The 22,430-nt window shown below is 33.5% G+C and overlaps 1 protein-coding gene across 3 annotated transcripts in view; it reads right to left on the bottom strand.

The window, feature by feature from the left end:
* Window positions 1–505: 505 nt before the first annotated feature.
* The window catches only part of LOC125059958 (beta-arrestin-1), a 90,521-nt gene continuing 68,596 nt past the window's right edge, over window positions 506–22,430 (bottom strand). Inside the window, exons 1-12 of one of the 3 annotated variants that reach the window (XM_047664675.1) lie at window positions 18,822–18,966; window positions 14,772–14,867; window positions 10,732–10,792; window positions 8,154–8,296; window positions 7,322–7,548; window positions 6,695–6,827; window positions 5,988–6,148; window positions 5,280–5,348; window positions 4,040–4,183; window positions 3,483–3,569; window positions 3,284–3,403; window positions 506–2,980 (exon numbers count right to left, since the gene is read on the bottom strand). In XM_047664675.1, coding sequence (XP_047520631.1) covers window positions 2,893–2,980; window positions 3,284–3,403; window positions 3,483–3,569; window positions 4,040–4,183; window positions 5,280–5,348; window positions 5,988–6,148; window positions 6,695–6,827; window positions 7,322–7,548; window positions 8,154–8,296; window positions 10,732–10,792; window positions 14,772–14,867; window positions 18,822–18,845 — 1,353 coding nt within the window. In that variant the 5' untranslated portion in view covers window positions 18,846–18,966 and the 3' untranslated portion in view covers window positions 506–2,892. Of the gene's footprint in view, window positions 2,981–3,283; window positions 3,404–3,482; window positions 3,570–4,039; window positions 4,184–5,279; window positions 5,349–5,987; window positions 6,149–6,694; window positions 6,828–7,321; window positions 7,549–8,153; window positions 8,297–10,731; window positions 10,793–14,771; window positions 14,868–18,821; window positions 18,967–22,430 lie in introns of those variants that run through there. The other 2 variants (XM_047664676.1, XM_047664677.1) reach the window with 2 other exon arrangements.

Here is a 22,430-nt window from a genome sequence, read left to right on the forward strand (position 1 = left end):
TTATTGCAAACGGCGGCTATGTGCTTACGGATTTATATGCCGCTATCGAGCGTGAAATGAGATTGGATCTTTATGTATATCCATTTATACCAAGCAGGCGATACACAAAACATTATTTATGCTCCGATTAGTTATAATTTGTATCCAATTTTACAATCTGGCAGCCCTGCATATAATATAGCAGAAAGCTGACCTATCGTATTTATTTTTAGTCTGTGGTGCGGTATGTAGATCATGACAATTTTTATTTGTTATGGGATAGCAGCTGCACTAAATATATTACTTAATTCTTAGTTTTGTCAACTCTGCACTACTGAAATTTTTAAGATTATAGCGATTTAAGACTAAATAAATAAATATATATATCGTGGTAATCGGAATGGATATCTTACATTTTAGAAGTTTGAGTCAGAACATATTATTCCAAAGTAAAGGTTTCTATATTGTTTTTATAAAAACTAACAATGTCCAAATTTTTAAAGTGTAAAGAAATAAAACAATTTTATACATAATTGTTAATATATTTTATTGATAATTGAAAAAAAGGTACATCAAAAAGTTTTCGATGAAAAATTATAAGGTATTTTAGTTCAATCCAACAACATTGTTTTGCATTGTTGCGAAATACACTTTTAACGTAAGTAAATATTATATTAATAGGTATAATGTATAATATCCTTAGCTACATAGTAATATAATATTTTGTACATTGCCAATGCAAGACATTAACTGCAGTTATATAATAATTCAAATACATGTTATGAAAGTGAAAATTTAAATAAATCTTTATTAACTGTACATTTATAAAATCAAATGTTAAAAGCCTCTGATATATAAATATAATTTAAATGTTTCTTGTTGCACAACACCCAATAGTTCCGATCTGATAACAGAGTCTTAAAATATTATACTCTGAAGTTAGCGGCACATTAACATGACAATTAAGACTAAAATGTCAGCAGTGCAGTGCTACAAATTTATTTTGGCATGTGGTCTGTCCCGTTCTTGCTAATAAAATCCCTATTTCCAAAGAAAAAGGTTTATTTTTAAATCGTAATACCTTGCATAACCAATGCCTTCACTGCCAAAAAATCCTTGTATGACTGCATGTAATATGTTTCACAGAAACACTAAGTGCGATACTTCACACTGTTTTTATCTCCAACATTCATAAATATTTTAAACACATACAAATTTAAATTGACTCCTTCAAAGTACCAACTTCAGAGCAACAAGATAATCGTAACTAATGCGTATATCTTTACGACATTCATTATACCAATATACTGACAATAATATGTTTCTTTATCACTTACATCATAAGTTCAATTCACATTTAACTATTTTTAACTATCATTAAGTATAAATTATTATTATTACTACAGAAAAGGAAATCGACAATTTTTCTTCTGGCAATTCCCCGACGTGGTGTTGCCATAAAGAATAAAATTTTACATTTAACTTTCGTGTATTGTTATATCAAATTTGTAGTTTGCACGAGAATTAAATATAAAAACGTTTATCTAAAATCCAAAGTGCATAAATCAACTGCTTTTGATTTCATCCATTGCAAATGTAATTGACTACAAAGGTAACAACACAATTAAAAGATGATTTAAATTTGTGCACTTATTTTAATGCTGAAAAATGATCGAAATTAAACTGATTAATTTGTGACTGTACAGTACAAGACTCGTTTCGTTGCGATTTTTGAACGGTTTTTTTAAGTTGCGATTTCACCTGACACAATGAATACTTATGTATTCTTACTTCTTATTTACAAACTAAATCAATCTTATTTCACTATTTTAAATAAGCTGTGATCGCGGTTTTCACCATATAACCACATATAGAAAGAGACGAAAGCTGTGTTTAAAAAGATTATTTTTACTGAAAATGTCATATTGGAACGTCATATTGGCTGGAAGTACATATCAAGAAGATCCGTGGTTTGAAAGCATTGCAACTTAGGAACAATCCAAGTTTCATCAAAATCATTCTCTCGTATGATATAGATTCATAATGATGACAAGTAATAGAAATTGAGTTTACTTTTTCTAAATAACTATGATTGGTTTGTCTCTTTGTGGTAAAAAAAAATTTAAAATACTATAACTGTGGCGTGATTTAGTTTCTAAACGAGATTTTGAGCGTGAATAACCATTTTGTTCATAACACATTAACTATACATAAAGTAAATATTGAGGTAAATTTAATCTATTAAATGCACATTACCAAAACATTACTACAACTATATAAAAACAATGGCCAATATTTAAAATTAACAAATAAAATTGTACTCGTTATAAAGCTAAATTATAATACCTATGTGCGGAATTAAAATATTTTTGGTAATTTAATATCCACCCCGTTAAAAATAAATCTTCATATTAAAATATTGTGACTTTACACTGTACAGCTTTTGCTTGATTTATACAAAATGCTCCCTTACCACATTATTTTAACTCCAACGATAAAACCACAAAAAGTGCGTAAAATTTCACGTAGGTAATAAAATATTCATAAACACATTTTTATATTTTAGGCATAGCACAGATAACATATTTTTGTATAATATTTTATCTGTTTACATTCAAACACCAAATTTATATCTATAACCAAGTCAATTGACTACACTAAATGATTATGCATTATAAAATACTTAAAGACAAAGCGATAAAGTCATTACATTCACCGAGAATTCAATAATGTCATAGACTAAATACACAGAGTAGTAATGCATCATATCCCTTTACTTATAAGAAAATGAGTTTTAAACAGATTTTAAACAATATAACAGAGAATTTATAAGTAAGGGGATTAATACAACATTTAAGTTGTGCGTGAAATAAGTAAAATAATGTAGACAAGAGAGCAAAGTTAGTATAAGGTTCAGGCATCGGCGTCTGCCCCTTTCAGCCTGAGTCGAGCGAAGTCTTCGAAAATTATATCGTCGTCTTGATCTTGGCCGTTTTCATTTCTACTTATAAAACATTTCATTTAAATACATTTGTAAATAAACGGTATGTCAGTATGACAGCTGACAGTACACTCTTTACTTAACGGATTAATAGTAAAATATAAACATATCTATATAACCAATTCATTTAAAGAAGCAATTGAGAATTACATAAATTGACCCCATACCCTCTTTGAGAATAAAGACTTTACTATTCCAATACATTTTATAATTATTATCTAGGTGTATTGTTGCTTGAAAAATATGTGTTGTCATGCTAAAAAAATAATTGTTTAAAAATAAAGAAAAAATAATGCTACTCACGGTTGAGGGTCAAGCTGAATAAGATCATGATCAGCCGGAGTGGGATCTGGAAGTAAACGGGGAGGCTCCTCATCGGGCTTCGGATGCATCAGGATGAAGGGTAGCTCTGCGCTAAGGTCCCTGAAGTAAAAAATGAGGTCACATTACTCCTAATAGTAAAAAAAATTGTAAATACATTTGGATATTTAAAAACCCTTACCCTCCAAGTGGCCCCAAGCAGAGTTTAACTTTTACTTTGTACTGTACAATAATACCGAGATTTTCGCGTTGTGCGGGATCCGCTATTCTGTAAAACAATAATGTCACTTGTAATCGCATATTTTTTTTTCATAAATAGCTTCACGCAGAGCGTATAATTGCATCATTATTTATTTTTTTGAATATGGAACTGAACAATTGCCTTGCCTGAACCTTTTACAATTTCGATTGTGTATAGTAACTCTAATAAACTGTTCTAAACGTAATAAACAATATCTGTTCTAAAGAAATCTGTGTTACCCCACACACACACATTGTAACGACGAGTTTTAAAAATCGATTGTAAGACAAATTTTTTTTTAGTTTTTCTTCCGACAAAAATTAATTTCTTTTTTCTATCAAATGGTTTATTTGCTCATTCGTTGAAACTTTTGGAAAGAAACAACGATAATTTTATTGACATGCAATACAATTTAAACAAAATATCAAAAATTAAAACCCAATTGAGATCATTCTGAAAGATAATTTCGAAATAATATACAGTTCTTATAGACTTACAGCGTACTGGAAGCAAGGTTAGTGTCCTCGTGCTTCAACTGTCCATCAAGCGCTAGACCCCATTTATCCTTGTTATTTGCCAGGAGTGGAGTCAACGTGAAGACCTTGCTCAGCGTAAACCCTGGTCCCACTGGACAGCCCTCTCTGAAAACACGTTACTGAAAACTACCCTCATAAACTAAAAAATATACATTAAACTTTCTGACCATTTCTTTCAAAACTCTTGGTCTTGGTATGTCTGTATATCTTTCGTTTTTTTATGCTACAGGAGGCAGACGGGCAGGAGGCTCATCTGATGTTAAGTGATACCGCCGCCCACTCGCCGTACACTCGCACTGCCAGAAGGCTCGCTAGCGCTCTGCCGGCCTTTTAAGAATTGGTACGCTCTTTTCTTGAAGGACCCTAAGTCGAATTCGGAAATACTTCAGTGGCCAGCTGGTTCCACATAGTGGTGGTGCGCGGCAGAAATTGCCTTAAGTTAGTAATTCGTGATCATTTTGTTCCTAACAGAATAGTAGGTGATCAACGTTCTGTGTCTGACATATCCTCACGATGTTTACCTTCACCGTACGAGCGAGTGTTACATGCGCACGTAGAAAGTCCATTTGTGCACAGACATGAATCGAACGCACGACTTTTGGGTTCAGAGGCGTACGCTTTTTACCAGGTGTTCATTATGTAGGCCGTCTTCAAAGTTTTGTATATTTTTTAATTAACCAATGTTGCCTTAATTTGATTTATCAATTCGTTAAAAACCAATGAACTAAAGTAACTTGAAGATGTCTGAGTTCTAGAAATTTCCCAAATAGATTGATTTCAGACTGTATTACGTTACGAATTTTGGGGGGGGGTCCTTTTGTAAAACGTTACTATATGGGGCGGGGATTGAATTACGCCTTATTGTTAATATTATTTTCGACTTCCAGTACTTTACACGACATAATGGTAACTTTTAGGTAGAAAGAGTCACTAGATGGTCACGAAACGTTTTACTATACTTGGGTACAGAAAAACGTTACAGCGCGTTACATGGGGAGGGGGTCAATAATCTCCAAAAATTGCGTGACGTAATACTTGAACGCTCTCCAACCACGCAAAAAAGATAAAACAGGCAAATAATTATATAATCAATGAGAAACAAAACTTATTTAAAAGTTAAAATCGGATGCTGTTATTCATATATTTAAGTCCAAACAATGAAAAACAATTAGTTCAGGAACACTCTCACTATCTTACTTACACAGATTTAAATTTCTTATTCCTACGGAAAAGTCCATTTAATGGAAATTCTATGCGCGTCTTGTGTTGCCTACACAAAAAACTTTTTATAAATTAAAAATAATAGCTTTTGTAGTCAAATGTCAATATTTGGTTAATTTTCAATCTATACAGGATATTTAACAACACAAACTAGAAAGCGCTGTCAAATATGTCAAACTACACACAGTATAAATAGTTCGACAGCTCTTGAAACTAGATTTAAGTTTGATTGACGTTCTAGTATACGGGCCAGTACATGTACCAGTTTGAAATAACTGAAGAGAACACTAATGATAAAATCTTGTCATTCTAAGGGTGTTTCACAATATATGGATAAAGTACCAAATAGCTATGCAACACATAAATTATTTGGAAGATAAATTGTGCTATTTGACATTCATCGGACTCATAACTTATGATGGACTTTATGTGACGAATAGCGCTATCTGACAGTCGTGAAACGCAACAATAGTGTTTATCCTACCAATAAGTAATAAATAGCTAATTTGGAACGTATCCGTACATTGTAAAACAGACCCTAAGTATCATTGTTTGGTTGTTTTCTGTAAATATATAAAGAAATTTGTTTTTCTGTTTAAACGGAACTGGACTGTTGGACTATACAGATAATATAAGAATACTAATTAGACTCCTTCAAGAATTTGTATAGAAATAATGAAAAACTCACTCGCTCTCGGCTTCAGCCACAGTGCACTTATACTGCGCAGTGGAGAAAAGACAAATGTCCGCAAACTGACGCACAGACACCTTGATCCGTTTCACCGATCGATTCGAGTTGTTCGCTATGTGCACGTTCACTGCTATATTCTCGCCGTGGTGATATAACTCCTGGAATTTAAGAATATATTAAATAAACTGAAGAAAAGCTAAAATAAGTCATTGGTATTACGTAACGAATTTGGGTGGGGGGTCCTTGTGTAAAACGTTACGATGCGGGCGGGAATTGAATTATGCCTTATTGTTAATACTAATTTCGGTTTTCCAGTACTTTGCACCACATAATCGGGATAGATACTTAGGTATAGTACTGTACTTGGGTACAGAAGATCGTTACGCGTTACATGGGGGGGGGGGGGCCGCGGCAATAATCTCCAAAACTTGCGGGACCGTAATACTTGAACGAATTACGGTCACTCCCTTAAACGATTTAGTGATGGAATCATATCTAACACTAATAGCCTCAAGATTTACCAAGGATTTTTTGCTATGAAGTTTCACAATCACTCCCACCACCGGCAATCCCACCCAGAAGGATCTTGAATAAGTCAAATCATACATCCAAACTGTATTCTCCTATGTTGGACGATTCTCGGACACATTTAGTCCACAGAGCCCAAACGAAATTGGATTAGGCAGGCTCAGTAATTGATTTACCTTGTCTAATGAAGCTTCTAGGTACATTTTGTTCGGGCTCATCATAAATTCCTTAGAAACCTCGACGGACGGCTGCTCTCCTTGCTTACTCGGCGCATACATTATCTTTCTAATTGCCAACCGCACTGAATTTCTGAAATATTGTTAATCTATTAAGAATAAAATGGATTGCATTTAAATTTCGATTTTATTATTCAGCAAATAAGGAATAACGTAAATCAATTTGTTAAAAACGTTTAATTTAAAGGAAACGTTTGGTTATCTTTTTTTATTTAATTACAATAATTAACAGTCTGAGGAGCACTATGTAATGGTTGTAGATGCTTACACAAACATTGTATAATATGACTTCGGCGATTTAAAAGAGTGACGGAGAGTTTATTGCCTACATGAATACATATGATTTTTTTACCGGGATCATCAGACAAATCGACACTAAACTTTTTATTTTTATAAACGCTATTCTGACTATATGCTGTCCTAAATTAAGCAAGCTTTAGAGAACTCGTTACTCAAATTTAAGACTAGTTTCAAGTACTATTAAGTATATATATTATTACAATGGTGGAAACTTGATATACAGCGCATTTGTTAAAAGAGGAAAATGTCCTTCAAAACGGGTATTACCTTTTATGTGGCTTATCATCCTGTGAGTCAGCGACGAAAGCCTTCAACTCATAATCTACCCCACATGGCTTGCCCGTATCCCCAGGAGCTGGTTGAAGAGTCACAGAGGCTGGACAGTGAGGAGGTAGCTCGAAGTAGAAGGGATGTGCAGACGGACCCAGCTTGCGTACTAAACGTTCTTGTAGTCGCGTTAATGGACGCTTTTGTACGTTCGTCTGTGGGTAGATCTGAAATATGTTTGTTTGAAATTATCTACCCTCTAATAACACAAACACATCGGATATCATCCCAAATATATTTAACTAAATAAATATCCTGTACCCTTCATAGCGGGGCAGACCCATTTAGCCCTTTTGGGTAATTTTAGACAAGTGAAGACTTAGACTTGCTAAGATAAAATATGACCCAAGATTTCCGGCTCATAGAACCACGAACTACAATCGTCAAAAAGATAGTAGGTGCATAGTATATATATACTAGCAGACCGGCCAAGCGTTGCTATGACTAAGGTTTTTGTTATATAGTGGTAAACTATTCAAGGAAAACGGTAAGAGAACACCAGACATGGAGACCAGAATGCTTTTTTGGTGGTCATGCCATTAAATTGTAGCTTATGTGAAACGTCGGTAACTATCAACACAGCGCCATCTGTTAGAATTGTGACTATCAAATAATAAACAAATATTTTGCAATAAAATAATATTGCACGTATAAATTGAGATGTAAGCTATCCTATCTTTTAAGTTAGATCAAACTGCACACGGCAAATTTCATTGAAAACTTAGTTTAGGAGTCCATATATAAGATATATATTATATAAGTATCGCATTACCTGTTCAGCAGCTAAGTAAAGATCCTTCCTGAAGGTGAGACCTAGCACGTCAAGGTCCTCCCTACCGTACCGGAACGCCGCCAGCACGTGACCAAACACCTTCCTATCCTTCACGTACTCAGGGTCGATTAGGACCACTCCATCTGAAATTACGTATAACAATTTGTATTAATTTATTTTAGTTCAGCCAAAAGGACTTGAATACTATCGTATTGCAAGAATAACAGCAATCCTTACATACTAAAAATACATATGAATGAATAATAGATATATACGAGTATGCACGTAAAGCTTGAATGAATTATATGGAAGTAATTATGTAGTGTACAATGATCAAAATTATGGCGGAACACTTAATAAGATATGAAGAAAAATCGACTTCACAGGAAAATTTGTGACAAATGACATGTCGCTGGATCAAGACAGTGGAGGAGGACCTGCTGCAGCTTAAAGCCAGCAATTGGTGGAAGGTGTCACAGGACATGGAGCGCTGGAAGTTTCCAATTTTTGAGGCTAAAAGACTTTTCGGATCGCAGAGCCAACGGAGTTAGTAAGTGTGAAATAACACATCCCAGGAATTTTCTTAAGTTTCTTGGACAGCTAAGTTAACAAAAGTGTCCATACTAAGACGGTTACAGGTAAAAAATCGTCTTTCGATACTTTTACATGCTGAGTTTTTTTGAACATATAAGCTGTAGTTCCAGACAGTAGATCCAGAAAGTTTGGAAAACCTTATCTTGACTGGCAGAGTGGAGGGAACCAGACCTCGAGACTGATACCCTCCTTACTCGCTGGACCGATCAAGTAAAGGCCCTTACAGGTATTACCGTCACCCAGGCGAAGAGGCTTTCCGAAGACCAGGGATAGTAGAGGAAGTTGTGCCGTGCTACTAACACGACCTTCAGAAATGAACGGCGCGACTGAAGATGAAGGAATTTTGTATTCCTAGTTATAACCTGAGACTGGTTTACGATGGTGAGGGCGTAGAGTTTTATATGAAAACGTTTGTTAAAACGAAAAAAGACTAGATTTTCGAAATCACAAACAAACTATCGATTTATATCAAGATATGGTGACAATGTATATTTAATATGTAAAGATAGTATTATTCTACACACACGACTCGTTTATACAGAATCCTCATAAAATGAATAAAATGAAGACAAAATTTGTTCCACACCTTCAATTATTTTTACTAAGTACCCAAGGTTATTCAAACAAAGCGCTTCGAAGAAATATTTTGCCCTTAATAGCAATTCATAGAAATCTATTTTAATATTAAGCCGACTTGTCAATCTACGATCTGTGTAGGTGGGAATTCCATTAATTACAACGAATATTCGAATTTTATTGCGCTTTGTTCGAAAATTTTAGTAAAGTCTAATATAAAATTTACGTGTTATTCGTATATTATATTAATTCTCTACATTAGAACTGTATAAATATATTTTAAATGTGATCTTCATCATACCCAAATAAGCTAGTGTAAAGCATATCAAAACAAAACTTTACTAGAGAAAAATAAAAATATTGGTTGTTTGTAAAGTAGGTTTACGATCGAGATGTTTACGTGATAACGTCTTATTGGTGATATAAGTTTTTGGGAAGTAAGGAATTAATGAAGATAACAATTTTTTCAAATTTTAAATTACATCTATCGTTTTATTCACACTTTTGATGATAAATTTCGGGTGTAAAATGACAAGTTTACTTATTCGACTATGATATACATTTTTCTTCATACATACATTCATACAAATCTCCATTCGTTTGTATGCCGCTAGAGTGAGAGAGACGGGAGATCGGTCCGTCTCTCTCTCGTTATACCTGCGATCGCGCTCGTGAGGTTTTGGTGTGACACAAGTTTCTGAACATGTCACCCGACTAAAACGATTTTAAAGACGTTATCACGTCAAAAATTCTAAACTGTATGCAAACAGTCTTAACAACAGTTTTTAAACAAATGTGGGACATCATTTAATCAGCAAAACAAATGATTTCTCCCACTTAAGGCAGGTAACTCAAATCAAATATAAAAATAAATATAATATAATAAATTATAATATAATATAATATAATATAAAAAAATAAATAAATATCAAAATATAATATTCAGCTGAGCCAAAAATACAATTTGTCGCACGGTTTTATTATTTAATACGTACAGAAAATTCTGAGTTTAATATTACTACCAACTCGTACTCAAGGTGATGTGATCTAACTAAATATTTCGAATAAATATTTGAAATTGTTATCTTATATTTGCTCTTACATCGAAGGTTGCTCAGATAAAATTTAAACAGGGTTTTGTATGTCTACACTGCCTTGTATTTATTGATAGTTCTATATATCAACGGAATTTTCATAAAAAATAATCAATTACTAATACAACTAACCAGCTATTAGCAAGATCATTGTTTAGGCTTTGGCATTTAGTTAAATACAGAATTTAACTTTGAACTTAAAACGTTTTTGTGTAACCCATGCTTGAATCACGAGGTCAGAAGTGTGCTTAGCACACATTTTTTTGAATTCTCATATTAACTTCCTAGAGTAGAAGATATTGAACATTACTTACCAATTGGGTCGACATGTGTGATGTGATCAACGAAGTCTCTTTTCCCTAAATATACTGTGATCTGAAAATAAAATAGTGAACTTAATTTCATTTTTTTTTCCAATTATAGAATTGTACACACACAGTCTTACATATGAAGCTAAAATTATAAACCTCACACAACGGTATATCATAAGTCATAAGCTAAAAAAATTAAATCTCGTTTGGAAATCGAAGTCATTCTTGACAAAACGTATGTGAGTAATAAAGTTGTGATTTGTAATCAAAATAAAGTTACACATGGTAAAGAACTGATGGACCCAAAAAATGAAGACCTCATCAGAAGAGGCCGCATGATGATGCACGTGACGACGTTTTTATATTGGCTGCGTCGTGCTGAAGGATGTTACTTTGTATAAACTAATAACTCTCCACTATTGTTACTCAACATTATAAGCGACAGTAATCTAATTAAACATTTTAATTGGCAATTTAAGTTAGTAGATTAGTATTACTAAACTGAGTACATTTTTAAAGTAATCAGTTTTCGAAATAAAAACCTAAGTCCTTTTGGAAACTTAAAGATAACAAGTGTTTCAGCCTAAAAAATAATGTTGGATGTTATTGCATTAATTTAGATGAAAAGAATAATTCTAATAAGAGCTAAGCGAAAAAGGTCCCTACAATCTACTTAAATTGTAAAAAGAGAATAATTTTATAAAATGTTTCAGAGTGAAAATTACGTGTTCGTTGAGACGTATATAATAGCTAAAGGCTTTTTAATTAATTGCAAACTAAAATATATGATGTACTATTAAAAACAAATCATACATTAAGAATTTTAACAGTTATATTTATTTCACATTCGCATATAAACATTTAGGAGCTGTTGAAATAAAATGAAAAACCTTTCTTGAATGTGCTTAAGTTTCAGAGACCGAAGCTTAGACACAGAACGCTTTAAATAAGCTTTTGTAAACAACTTTCTAAGCTTTGATTCGAAGTTCTAATTTATATTATTTCAAATAGCTTTTAACGATTACACGAACATTTTTCTTTATAATATGGCTCGTTTATTTCCGTGTTGGAATTTATTAGCAATATACAATTTAAATATATAATATTAATAGTTGACGCACATACTTCATTAAAATATACTTACTAGATATATTATTTTATGACTACCATCAATATATATATTACATATTATTATATATTTTTTTTAATTTAGGTATTTATTTATATTAATTATATTTTTTTTTATAACTTGTTGTCGTAACTTCCTTCAGTACCATTCGGAGCGTCACGGTTAGCCTCCAGTGTTTTTCAGAAGTTCTATCTACGGCTTTCTTTCTCTATTCGCTTCCTGCTAACGATTATATATCTTCTATCCACCGTTATGTTTAAAGTCCAAGTTAAATTTATTATTTTCTTCATAATCTGATATTTTCTATATAAGAATGTACCGTTTATTATTATAATATACCGTTTACCTGTGTGGCAAATTGAGATGACACTTCCTTGTAAAGCCATGGGCAGTAACAAGTCATCTAATCGTTATTTCGCGTGACAGTCGTAGCTAATAACCTACGATAATGTTTAGTCACGAAGATAGCCGTGAAGACACGACATTATATTTACATAAAATCGCTATACCACGAGCACTTAACGAACTTAAACAGCGAAACTAAAAGCTAAATTGTTAAGCAAATATGGTAAAGGTGCATCCAGACATCTTAGTGTTATTATATATATATTATATACGTATATACGAGGGCACGCGCACCATAGGGGGGCAATTTGATTTTTAAAGGGGAGTTTTCAAAAGTTTTAAAATTATTTGGAATTTGAATTTCAGTTTTTTATTATACGCTTTGAAAATTCACTAACTGTGTTTCGTTAACTATTTCCTAGTAATTTATTTCTAAAACCTAACATTTAAGTTTCTTAAAAATTAAATTTTTTGATCTTAAAAAAAATATTTATGTTATATAGTGGGGTGTTAGAAAGACTACGGTCTTTTGGCATAAAAAAGGTTAAAAACACTGGGTTACACCTTTTTGGTGATTATTATTGCTATTATACTATGACAATATGCTGCTTATTGTATACATAATTTTATTATCAAAGAGTGTTTGGTTAAATGGGCTAAACTTAGAAAGTTGTAAGAACCAGTAGGGTCCAAATTTAACCAATTTAATATTTATTGTCTGTAGACCCAGCAAACGTTATTTTGCTATACAAAGATAAATACAGTACTAATGTGTTTAGTCACAAACTATGTCCAGAATTGTATATACATATTGTATAAATATTCTAGTTAGTAGGATAATAATATTGCCGCCTCATGATACGATCAAACACGAGTGAAACTGCGGGGCTCAAGTCCTTCTATTACGTAAGGAATCGAACGCAGGGCCTATAGCCAACCAACCATCAAACTATTTCAAAACTACTACTAAATTCAAAAAGGTTTATGTAACTACATAGTTAAAGTTAGCATTACCTTTAACTGACACGTGCAAACTTAAATATTTAAGCTGACTTCGAAAAACCTCTTATTTCATAAAGCCTTATTTTTCCGGCTTCAAAAGATAAATGACAGTGTATTTTATGTGTTTCTTTGAAATGTATTTTAATAATAGCAAATAATAAAACTTTATTTATGACAGAAATATGGTTGTGACAAAATTGTTCTAACGCTAGTCCCCACACTAGGGATCCCCTGTGTAACAAGATTACAATTATTCAGTAGTACAAGGTGCAAAAAAACATTGTTGGCTTTAGCGTGCGAGTCTTGGATGATGTAGTAGGTTCGGACACCAGATGTGCATTTAACATTTAAGGAAACTATTGTGAGGAAACCGGCAAGTTCTTTACACTGAAAAAGTTGACGGCATATGTCAGGTAAATAAGGCTGATCTAGGCTGAACAGCCTTTTGTGTTCTTGCCATCTTGTCTATTAGAAAAAAAGTTAACAAAATAGATTACAAATCTGTGGCCAACCAAAGGTTGCAACGCCACATGTTTTCGTGTATATTTTCGGATAAGCTACGTCTAAAAGATTGTAATAATTCAAAGGTAAATTTAATATGTAAATAAAAGTATCTTACAACAAGTTTTAATACTTTAATTAAACCTAGCACGTGGTAGAAATTTGCATGACGTATAAGCCGTGTTCAAAGGCATTGTCTAAAGGAAAATAAACTTCCATTTCCGCAAACTCAACAAATTTATTGATTTTATAAACACAATACTTTGAATTTTTATTGTATCGAATGTAAGTCACGTTTAATGTTTGTTTAATTTGTTATAGGACTATTTTATACTGAAAAAACTCTGGTTAATATTACAGTCGGCTCTGGACAAGCGAGGGGGGTAACTCTAGTAAATCAGAGTTTGATCAAAATTCATGATTTATTATTTCTATATAATGTATTAACAATTAATTACAGAATCACAAATTTTCTATTTCGAAAAGAAGTCAGTATTCCTTTTTTTGATAGTTTTTTTCGGTCTGACAGTGTCAAATGAATTTCAAAAAACAATTGACAGGTCTATGCATAATAAACACTTCAAATTATATAAAGCGGGGAAGATACTGTTCCTTCAACTTCAAATTATCGATTAACATAATATAACATAACAATAATTACCAATTAACATTGATTTTGTTCAATTTTAGAATATTTTTCAAGGATCCGGAAAAAAATTTTTATCTAGAGATGACTGTATAGTGTATATGTTGATAACAACCTTGATTCATTAATCACCATACTGCATCTACCGATACAACATATCTAATCAACACAATTAATGCTTCATTAAATATAATTATGGTCATTCCAAGAAACATACAGACATTAAAGTGTTCATTTATCACGCCTCAATAACAGCATAAATTTTAAACTAGGCGGAGATATAAAAAAGTTTTTTGATTACTTTTTATACAAACAGGAAACTATAATTTACAAAACTCGACGTTTTGAGTGCTTTTCGGCAATCGTGGTTAGCGAGAGACTGTCTTCAAGTAGACAGTATTCTCTTCTTCAAAGACTTACCTTTCCATTAGGCGAACTCTTCTTGAAGACTCGTGTCGCTTGCCGCTGCTTATTGCTGCCCCCGTCGTCCATTATTGTGCCGCGCCCGCCACTCTTCTATGGACAAATATCAAATATAAAAATAAACAACACGAAAAAAATATTGGTTGTTTGTAAAGTAGGTTTACGATCGAGATGTTTACGTGATAACGTCTTATTGGTGATATAAGTTTTTGGGAAGTAAGGAATTAATGAAGATAACAATTTTTTCAAATTTTAAATTACATCTATCGTTTTATTCACACTTTTGATGATAAATTTCAGGTGTAAAATGACAAGTTTACTTATTCGACTATGATATACATTTTTCTTCATACATTCACGGAATGACTGGCAGCGCTCGAGGTGAGACGGGAGATCGGTCCGTCTCTCTCTCGTTATACCTGCGATCGCGCTCGTGAGGTTTTGGTGTGACACAAGTTTCTGAACATGTCACCCGACTAAAACGATTTTAAAGACGTTATCACGTCAAAACTGTTATTAGCATACGTTTAAATCAAACCCATTTTATACACGCCCTTAGATTCAAGGAATTTAATTTAAATGTTGTGTTTAAAACTGAATAATAAAATGTATGAATGTATCGTATGCCTAATCATAGATACAGTATATAATAATTCATTAAACTTGTTATGTTTAATTTTATTATTAATTGCTAATCAAGAATGATTATATAACATACTAGCTGACCCGGCAAACGTCGTTTTGCCATGTATACTTCTAGGAAACATTTTTTTAGTTCAACAAAAATAATTATCTACTATAATAAAAAATAGGGGTTGATCGTAGACGGGTGACAATTGAAGGTTGTATATATTTTTGTATGACGTATAATAAAAAAAAACATTTTTCTAAAAAATAAAAATTTATGGATGCGACCACCCTTAACATTTAGATGTTGTCCGATTCTCAGACTTACTGAATATGCATAAAAAAATTCATAAGAATTGGTGAAGTGGTTTCGGGGGAGTAGGTATGGGAACGAACATTGTGACACGAGAATTTTATATATATTAGAAGATTAAACAGCTATACGTTATTATTTACCAGTCTTATATACCTAACACTACCACCTCACTTCGCTTTATTAATATTGTGTAGAGATTGGCTCCATATTCAAAGATTGCCAATATTGTGTGGGCCTTTAGACAACCGGATGTTAGTTGCGACTACACAGTTTGGCCGGAAATGTACTGGAATTCGAACATAAATCGTTGAATCGGGTCATTTCTACAACTGTTTTTAATTTCCGGCAAGTAAAGTTTTGACATTTATACGTCCAACTGATGGGAGCGCATGTAAATTCAACTCCACGGCTCCCTAGCTAGCCTAATGTTACCTTAATAATGCACATACAGTGTTAATACAGCGACAACATAAAACAAAATTAAGAATAACAAAGGAACGTACCTACACTTCTGTTCGAAAATACCTACAAATGGAATGTGTATCTTTATTATAATACAACAACACATACAGACACAGTGTAATTTATACAATTTCAACGCAAGAACAACCTGCAAGCAAGAGCCTGAGGCGGAAGTCTCAACTTTTGGAAGTAACGCGCGCATACTGAAACTTGGTTAGCAAAGCATCACTTCCGCGACCAATTCATATAATAAATATAATTTCTATCGAGGTAGACCTATTTGTTTGTACACTGGCTGAGTTCACTGCTTGCTATATTATTAGTTATAGGATCTATGTATATATCTATTTAAATGTATTAAATAGATATATTATAATTATCGGTGTAGGTGTGTTTAGTTTTATCGCATTAGGGAGCGTTCAAGTATTACGTAACGCAATTTTTGGAGATTATTGAGGCCCCCCCCCCCCCCATGTAACTCGCCGTAACGTTTTTCAGTACACAAGTAACATTTCGTGACCACCTCGTGACTCTTTAGTTACTATTATGTGGTATAAGTCGAAAATAATAGTAACAATAACGCGTTATTCAATCCCCGCCCCGCATCGTAACGTTTTACAAAAGGAAAAAACTCGTTACGTAATACTTGAACGCTCCCTTAGTAGTAACTCTAATAAATAAATAATAGTAAATAAATTGTATAACTAAAATTACAAATAGTACTAAAGTAACGGTCTTCCCTCGGTACTGGTGTAAACAAACTGTATAAGAATACCTATAGGTGTACCCAACGAACCGTCAGAAATATTAATTAAAAAAATAATTAAAGCAACCTAAGTGGAAAACTATCAAATATAGTATATAACGGGAATACGTCAAATTACTAATAATACTGCATATAACTGTTTAATCAACTTGAATTTGAAATTTGATGCGTTCTACGATAAAAACATTCACTAAGAATTATAGGAAGTGATAAATAATGTGACAAATCACTTTAAATTCTTAATTTAAATCATAATTTAGTACGCAGCATATTAACATATTATGCTCATCTTTGACAATTTACTTTTTTAGGCAATATCAATTTTTAGAAACGATCGAAAAATATAACCAAATGTCAATAGTCATTTATCAATATCATGTCATTGAGCTGACAGCGGAGCCTGGGAGTGTGAATTAGCAAAACGATTTGCCCATCTCTATATTGTACTCGTATATACGGCAAAATTATGTCTCTGAAACCTTGAATCAAGCCAATAATGAGGATAAATGTAAAACCACTCAAATTGTAAATACTGGAACAATTAATACGCAATATAAATTAAATTAATTCATACATTTTATACGAACAACTTGCATACCTGCATTCTTACTCTAAACAGGTTGATTATTACTTTAAAGACCTTTATCTAGCTAAGGAACAGTTCTACCTATACTCAAGAAGGCAAAGGGGGGGCGGGGAATAGAAAAAGGGCAGTCGTCGCAGACCGTGGGACAGAGATTTTACATTGCTGGCCTTTGAGAGAGGATTTAAAATTTAAACGAAAAACTTATATTAAACTCCAAAACATACTTTAAGACAAATCAGAGAATACCAAACCAAATCATTAATAATATAAATATAGGTTAGAAAGTAAAATGCTTCTAAATACATTTACTGCTAGTTTTCTCAGGGCGTAGAATGAGAAGAAATAAAATCTCCATCACTCTTTAGAGCAGTGTTGGCCTCGTGACTTCAGCATACGAATCTCATCCTTGAGATCGTAGGTTCGATCCCCAGCTGTGCACCAATGAACATTCTTTCTATGCGCGCTTTTAACGGTGAAGGAAAACTTGAGGAAACCGGAGCTGATCTTATGGGAACTTGAGGAGACAGATGCTGATCACTTACTTGCCTATTAGATGATGATCATGAAAATCAGTGGCCCAGACCTAAAAAGGTTGTAGCGCCACTGATTTCTTTATTTTTAAGCCGGTAATAAATGTTGATAGATGATATACAGTCAAACCTGGGTAAGTGAGAACTGGATAAGTGAGAAAACTCTATAAGTGAGACTAATAACCGGGAACTGTCATTTTAAGCTCCCAAAACCTCTATTAGCGAGAAACAGAAACCTCTGTAAGAGAGAGTCGTTTTTCACTCATGCACCTCCGTAAGTGAGACTGCTACTTAACTTTACCTCTATAAGCGACAGTCGGGCTTTATTTATTTATATTATGTACTTTAAATGCGTTGGTCAGACGGTCCATCAGTACTTTGAAAACGCGGCGCGGCGGTTGTTGATCAAGCAATATTAGACAAAATTTATCAGTTAGAAATAAACATTCAAAATACAAAAACAGAAACCCAAACGAAATTGACGGTTTTTTTAAGTGTAAATTAGTTCTAAATTAAATAAAATATATATGTACATAATATTTTGTGCACATTATGCACATAATTTTATCATATTACATATTTACTACATTCGTACTTTCTCCTCCTTACCTCTATAAGAGAGAAACGCTACACATGTACCTGCATTAGCGAGAAACTCGGGTTAGTGAGAAACCTCTATAAGCGAGAATGAGATTGTGCTCCCTTGAACTCTCGCTTATCCAGGTTTGACTGTAGTTGATTTGAAAAACTAAACACTTACCCTAGTCAACTTTTTGATATGCATTTAAACGTTTGATACACGACTATACAACTTTCGAGTCAATATAGGAATACCACGCAATAACATAATTCACATTTGATATTTAGCAAAGAAGTCACGCGCGCCCGACTTACGCACGCTTGAACGTGTGTTATAAAACTGATGAACGTGTTATTGCACCGATTATATTATACTATCATTATGTGCTCAAAACCACATATGAATGACGTCATGTGACGTCACGGTTCGGCTTAGCTTAGTAACTGGAGGCAAATAACATTAACAATGAAAAGGCGTGTCGCTTTAAATCTCCATATTGGCGTACGTATTCCTAACAAAAGAGCACATCAGATACATTCATTCGTCGTGTTGACTGATACCAGGGGTTTAGTCAAAACAGAAGCTGATAATGGCTTATGGCCAACTACTATTACGCATCATCATGAAAATATAAGAGAACTTTTAAGAATATGAGAGAAAATCTATGACTAATTACAGTATGTATCGCCTGTTCAAAATTAAGTAGTGGCAGGATTTTGACTGAAGAAAATTAATTAAGCAGATAAGGGATTTCCATCATATTTATCAAAAGCTCACTTTTGTATCGCGCTGCCCGCATATACGACTTGTTTAAGCTATCGTGATCGTGAAATATGCTTTAAAGGATTATTAAGAATATCCATAGCGCCAAATAACCTGCATCATGAGCACACGCTACATACACACCCTCACTTTCACACCATCACACAACACAGCCGAATTAGGTATTACATAGTTAGTTTTTTTTATGAAATAGGAAGCAAACGGGCAGGAGGCCCATCTGATGTTAAGTGATATGGACACTCACATTGCCAGAAGGCTCGCAAGTGCGTTGCCGACCTTTCAAGAATTGGTACGCTCTTTTCTTGAAGGACCCTAAGCATTGGTTCGGAAATTCTTCAGTGGACAGCTGGTTCCACATAGCGGTGGTGCGCGGCAAAAACTGCTTTTAAAACTGCTTGGAACGACGGACGTCGAGGTGATACGGATGGTATTTTCTATTCTGCCTTGACGTCCGATAATGAAACTCAACTCAGTATTTAATTATGTTTTGTTATTTATAATTTAAGTTAGCTGTAGGTTTACGAGAATAATTCCTTTAACATTTCGAGACAATACTATTCAATATTCATCAGCATATTGAAGATTTGGATAATTGAAGTATGGGAAAACCTTAACTGAATAAGATTTAAAGGAAGGAAAGCTAAAAATATCTCAAGGGCACAGTTATATCAGTAACATAACCAATAGGGAAGTCTAGATATTAATTTCTATTAAGAATAAACTTGTTTAGTCAGACCAATTTAGCATTTTAAGTAAGACACTTAGTAGCTGAGCGTGCATTTCTCAACCGAGGTCATAATTCGCATCTTGCCTATACTAATTACTGACAGCGAAAGAAATAATCGCGAGGAAGCCCTTAGACATAAGAATAGTTTGAAATGTTACAATTTGAGGGCCAAACTGAACATTTATTGGAGGACGCAATTTTATTTATGGGACATGTAGTTTGTGGGGTTGGCGTGCTTGTCCCTCAGCCGCCATCTTGGAAAATGGGGTGCAAAAAACACGTTTTTGGCTATATCTCATAAACTATCCATCGTACATAAAATTTGTGAAGACACATTTTGTAGCAAATCGCTGTGCCTACAATTATGGCTATGTAACTTTTTATCATAAATCAAAAATTCAAAAAGTTACGTTACGTGTTTTTTGCACCCTATTATCCAAGATGGCGGCCGAGGGACAAGCACGCCAACCCCACAAACTTGAGGTTAAGCTTGTATTGACCCCCCCTACGTGTTCCAAAAATAAAATTGCGTCCTCTAACAAATGTTCAGCAAATGTAACATGTAACAATGGACTATATATGTATTAAGCAGAATGCTCTTCCTACGTGCTAGGTGCTACTGCAGCTCAGTATCGTGATCAGCAAGGAAGCATCTGGAGCGGACTATCTGTTTCCATCGGCTTCTGTCCAGCGTCTCTTATCACAATGTACAGTTTTGAGGACGATTGCGTCTTTCACTTGATCGGTCCATCTGGTTGGTGAACGGCTACGTGATCTTTTGCTTTCTGTATTACCAACCACGATCAGTTTCGCTAAGTTCTCATCGCCTTTGCACTTTGACATTAAAAGGAGCTAATGGCTGATTAACCATTGCTTTAGCAGACCTAGAAAGTTTCCTGTTTCATAATCTTGTTTCGCCGCAACTGTAATTTTATTTATTAACAAATAAATTATAGCTTATCTTTACAGTAGAGGGTCTACTGTAAGCAACTAGTACATTCATCTAATAGAATTCGTCTAAAACGTGTATTGAATATGAATATAAATATTGACTGAAAGCAGTCAATATTTATATTCAAGTCTTTTACAAAATAATCACGATATTTATATTCAGTGTGATGAGGAGCATTGTTTGAGTGTTTACAAATATTTTGTTAAAAAAAATTGGCGATTTAAGTTTCCGTTCTACCCTGAGAGTAGCAGTAAATGAAAATTTTTGAGCATTAATTTGTTACGTCATTATTAAGTCACCTACATGAATAACTGATAATTTGATTTTTGATTGAAGCACTGACTAACCTTTTGTTAATTCAACGGCCAAGAGTTAATCTATGAATATTTAACACTAATTTGGATCCTGTGTTGGGCACTTTTTCGTTTGATTTTCCAAATTTTGTTAGGGTTTAAAAGGAGCACACTCAACTTTTACTGAATTTTAATTAATTATATAATAATGATACTCAAGTGCTCAGACAAAGACTACTATAAAAATAAACGCTGACAAGTATAGTGCTATAACAAAGGAACATAGATAAACTTTTTATTTTATGCCTGCAACAAATTTTACTATAAATACATAATACATCATACAAGGTAACGTTTAACGTTTAGTTTACGTCAATAACATTTTCCTCTATGTCACTGATTCATTCGGAAATTATATAGGTTTGACCTTTCTTGTTTTTTTTTCTTGCAAAAAAAATACGTATGCCAAAATTAGTAGCATTAAAACATTTTACCTTGAGGAAATTCAGCCCATTTCATTTTTATTAGGCATTGCTGACGGTATTTTGAGCATTTTATCAGTTTAATAGATTCAGCTGAGTACGTATTAAACTGATAAATAATACATGCTGCTATTTCATCATTGGACGTCGAGGCTGTATACGAAATTCCACCCGTATCACCTCGACGTCCGTCGTTCCACAACTGAGCGTTTTCTAATGCAGTTTTCTTTCGCGCTCGACTTAGGGTCCTTCAAGTTAAGAGCGTACCATTTCTTAAAAAGTCGGCAACGCAATCGCAAGCACTGGCATCAGGTGCCCTCTGCCCGTTTTTATTACTAATAATATACAACGTCAATGTATTGAATTAGGAAGCAAAAACAGTTTTGTCGCTTTTAAGGCTTTGTCTTTGACGCACGCGCGGTTGACGTATTACCTTGAGGTCTTAGTTAGAATTACGGCAAAACAATTTGTTCTTTACTTGCCTGTTTTACACAACTATCAGCAAAGCTGACGCATAAATGTTTTTATCCAACGTCTCACTAGTGTCCCAGA

Source organism: Pieris napi, chromosome 20 (genome assembly GCF_905475465.1).
Source record: "Pieris napi chromosome 20, ilPieNapi1.2, whole genome shotgun sequence".
Taxonomy (NCBI): Eukaryota; Metazoa; Arthropoda; class Insecta; order Lepidoptera; family Pieridae; genus Pieris; species Pieris napi.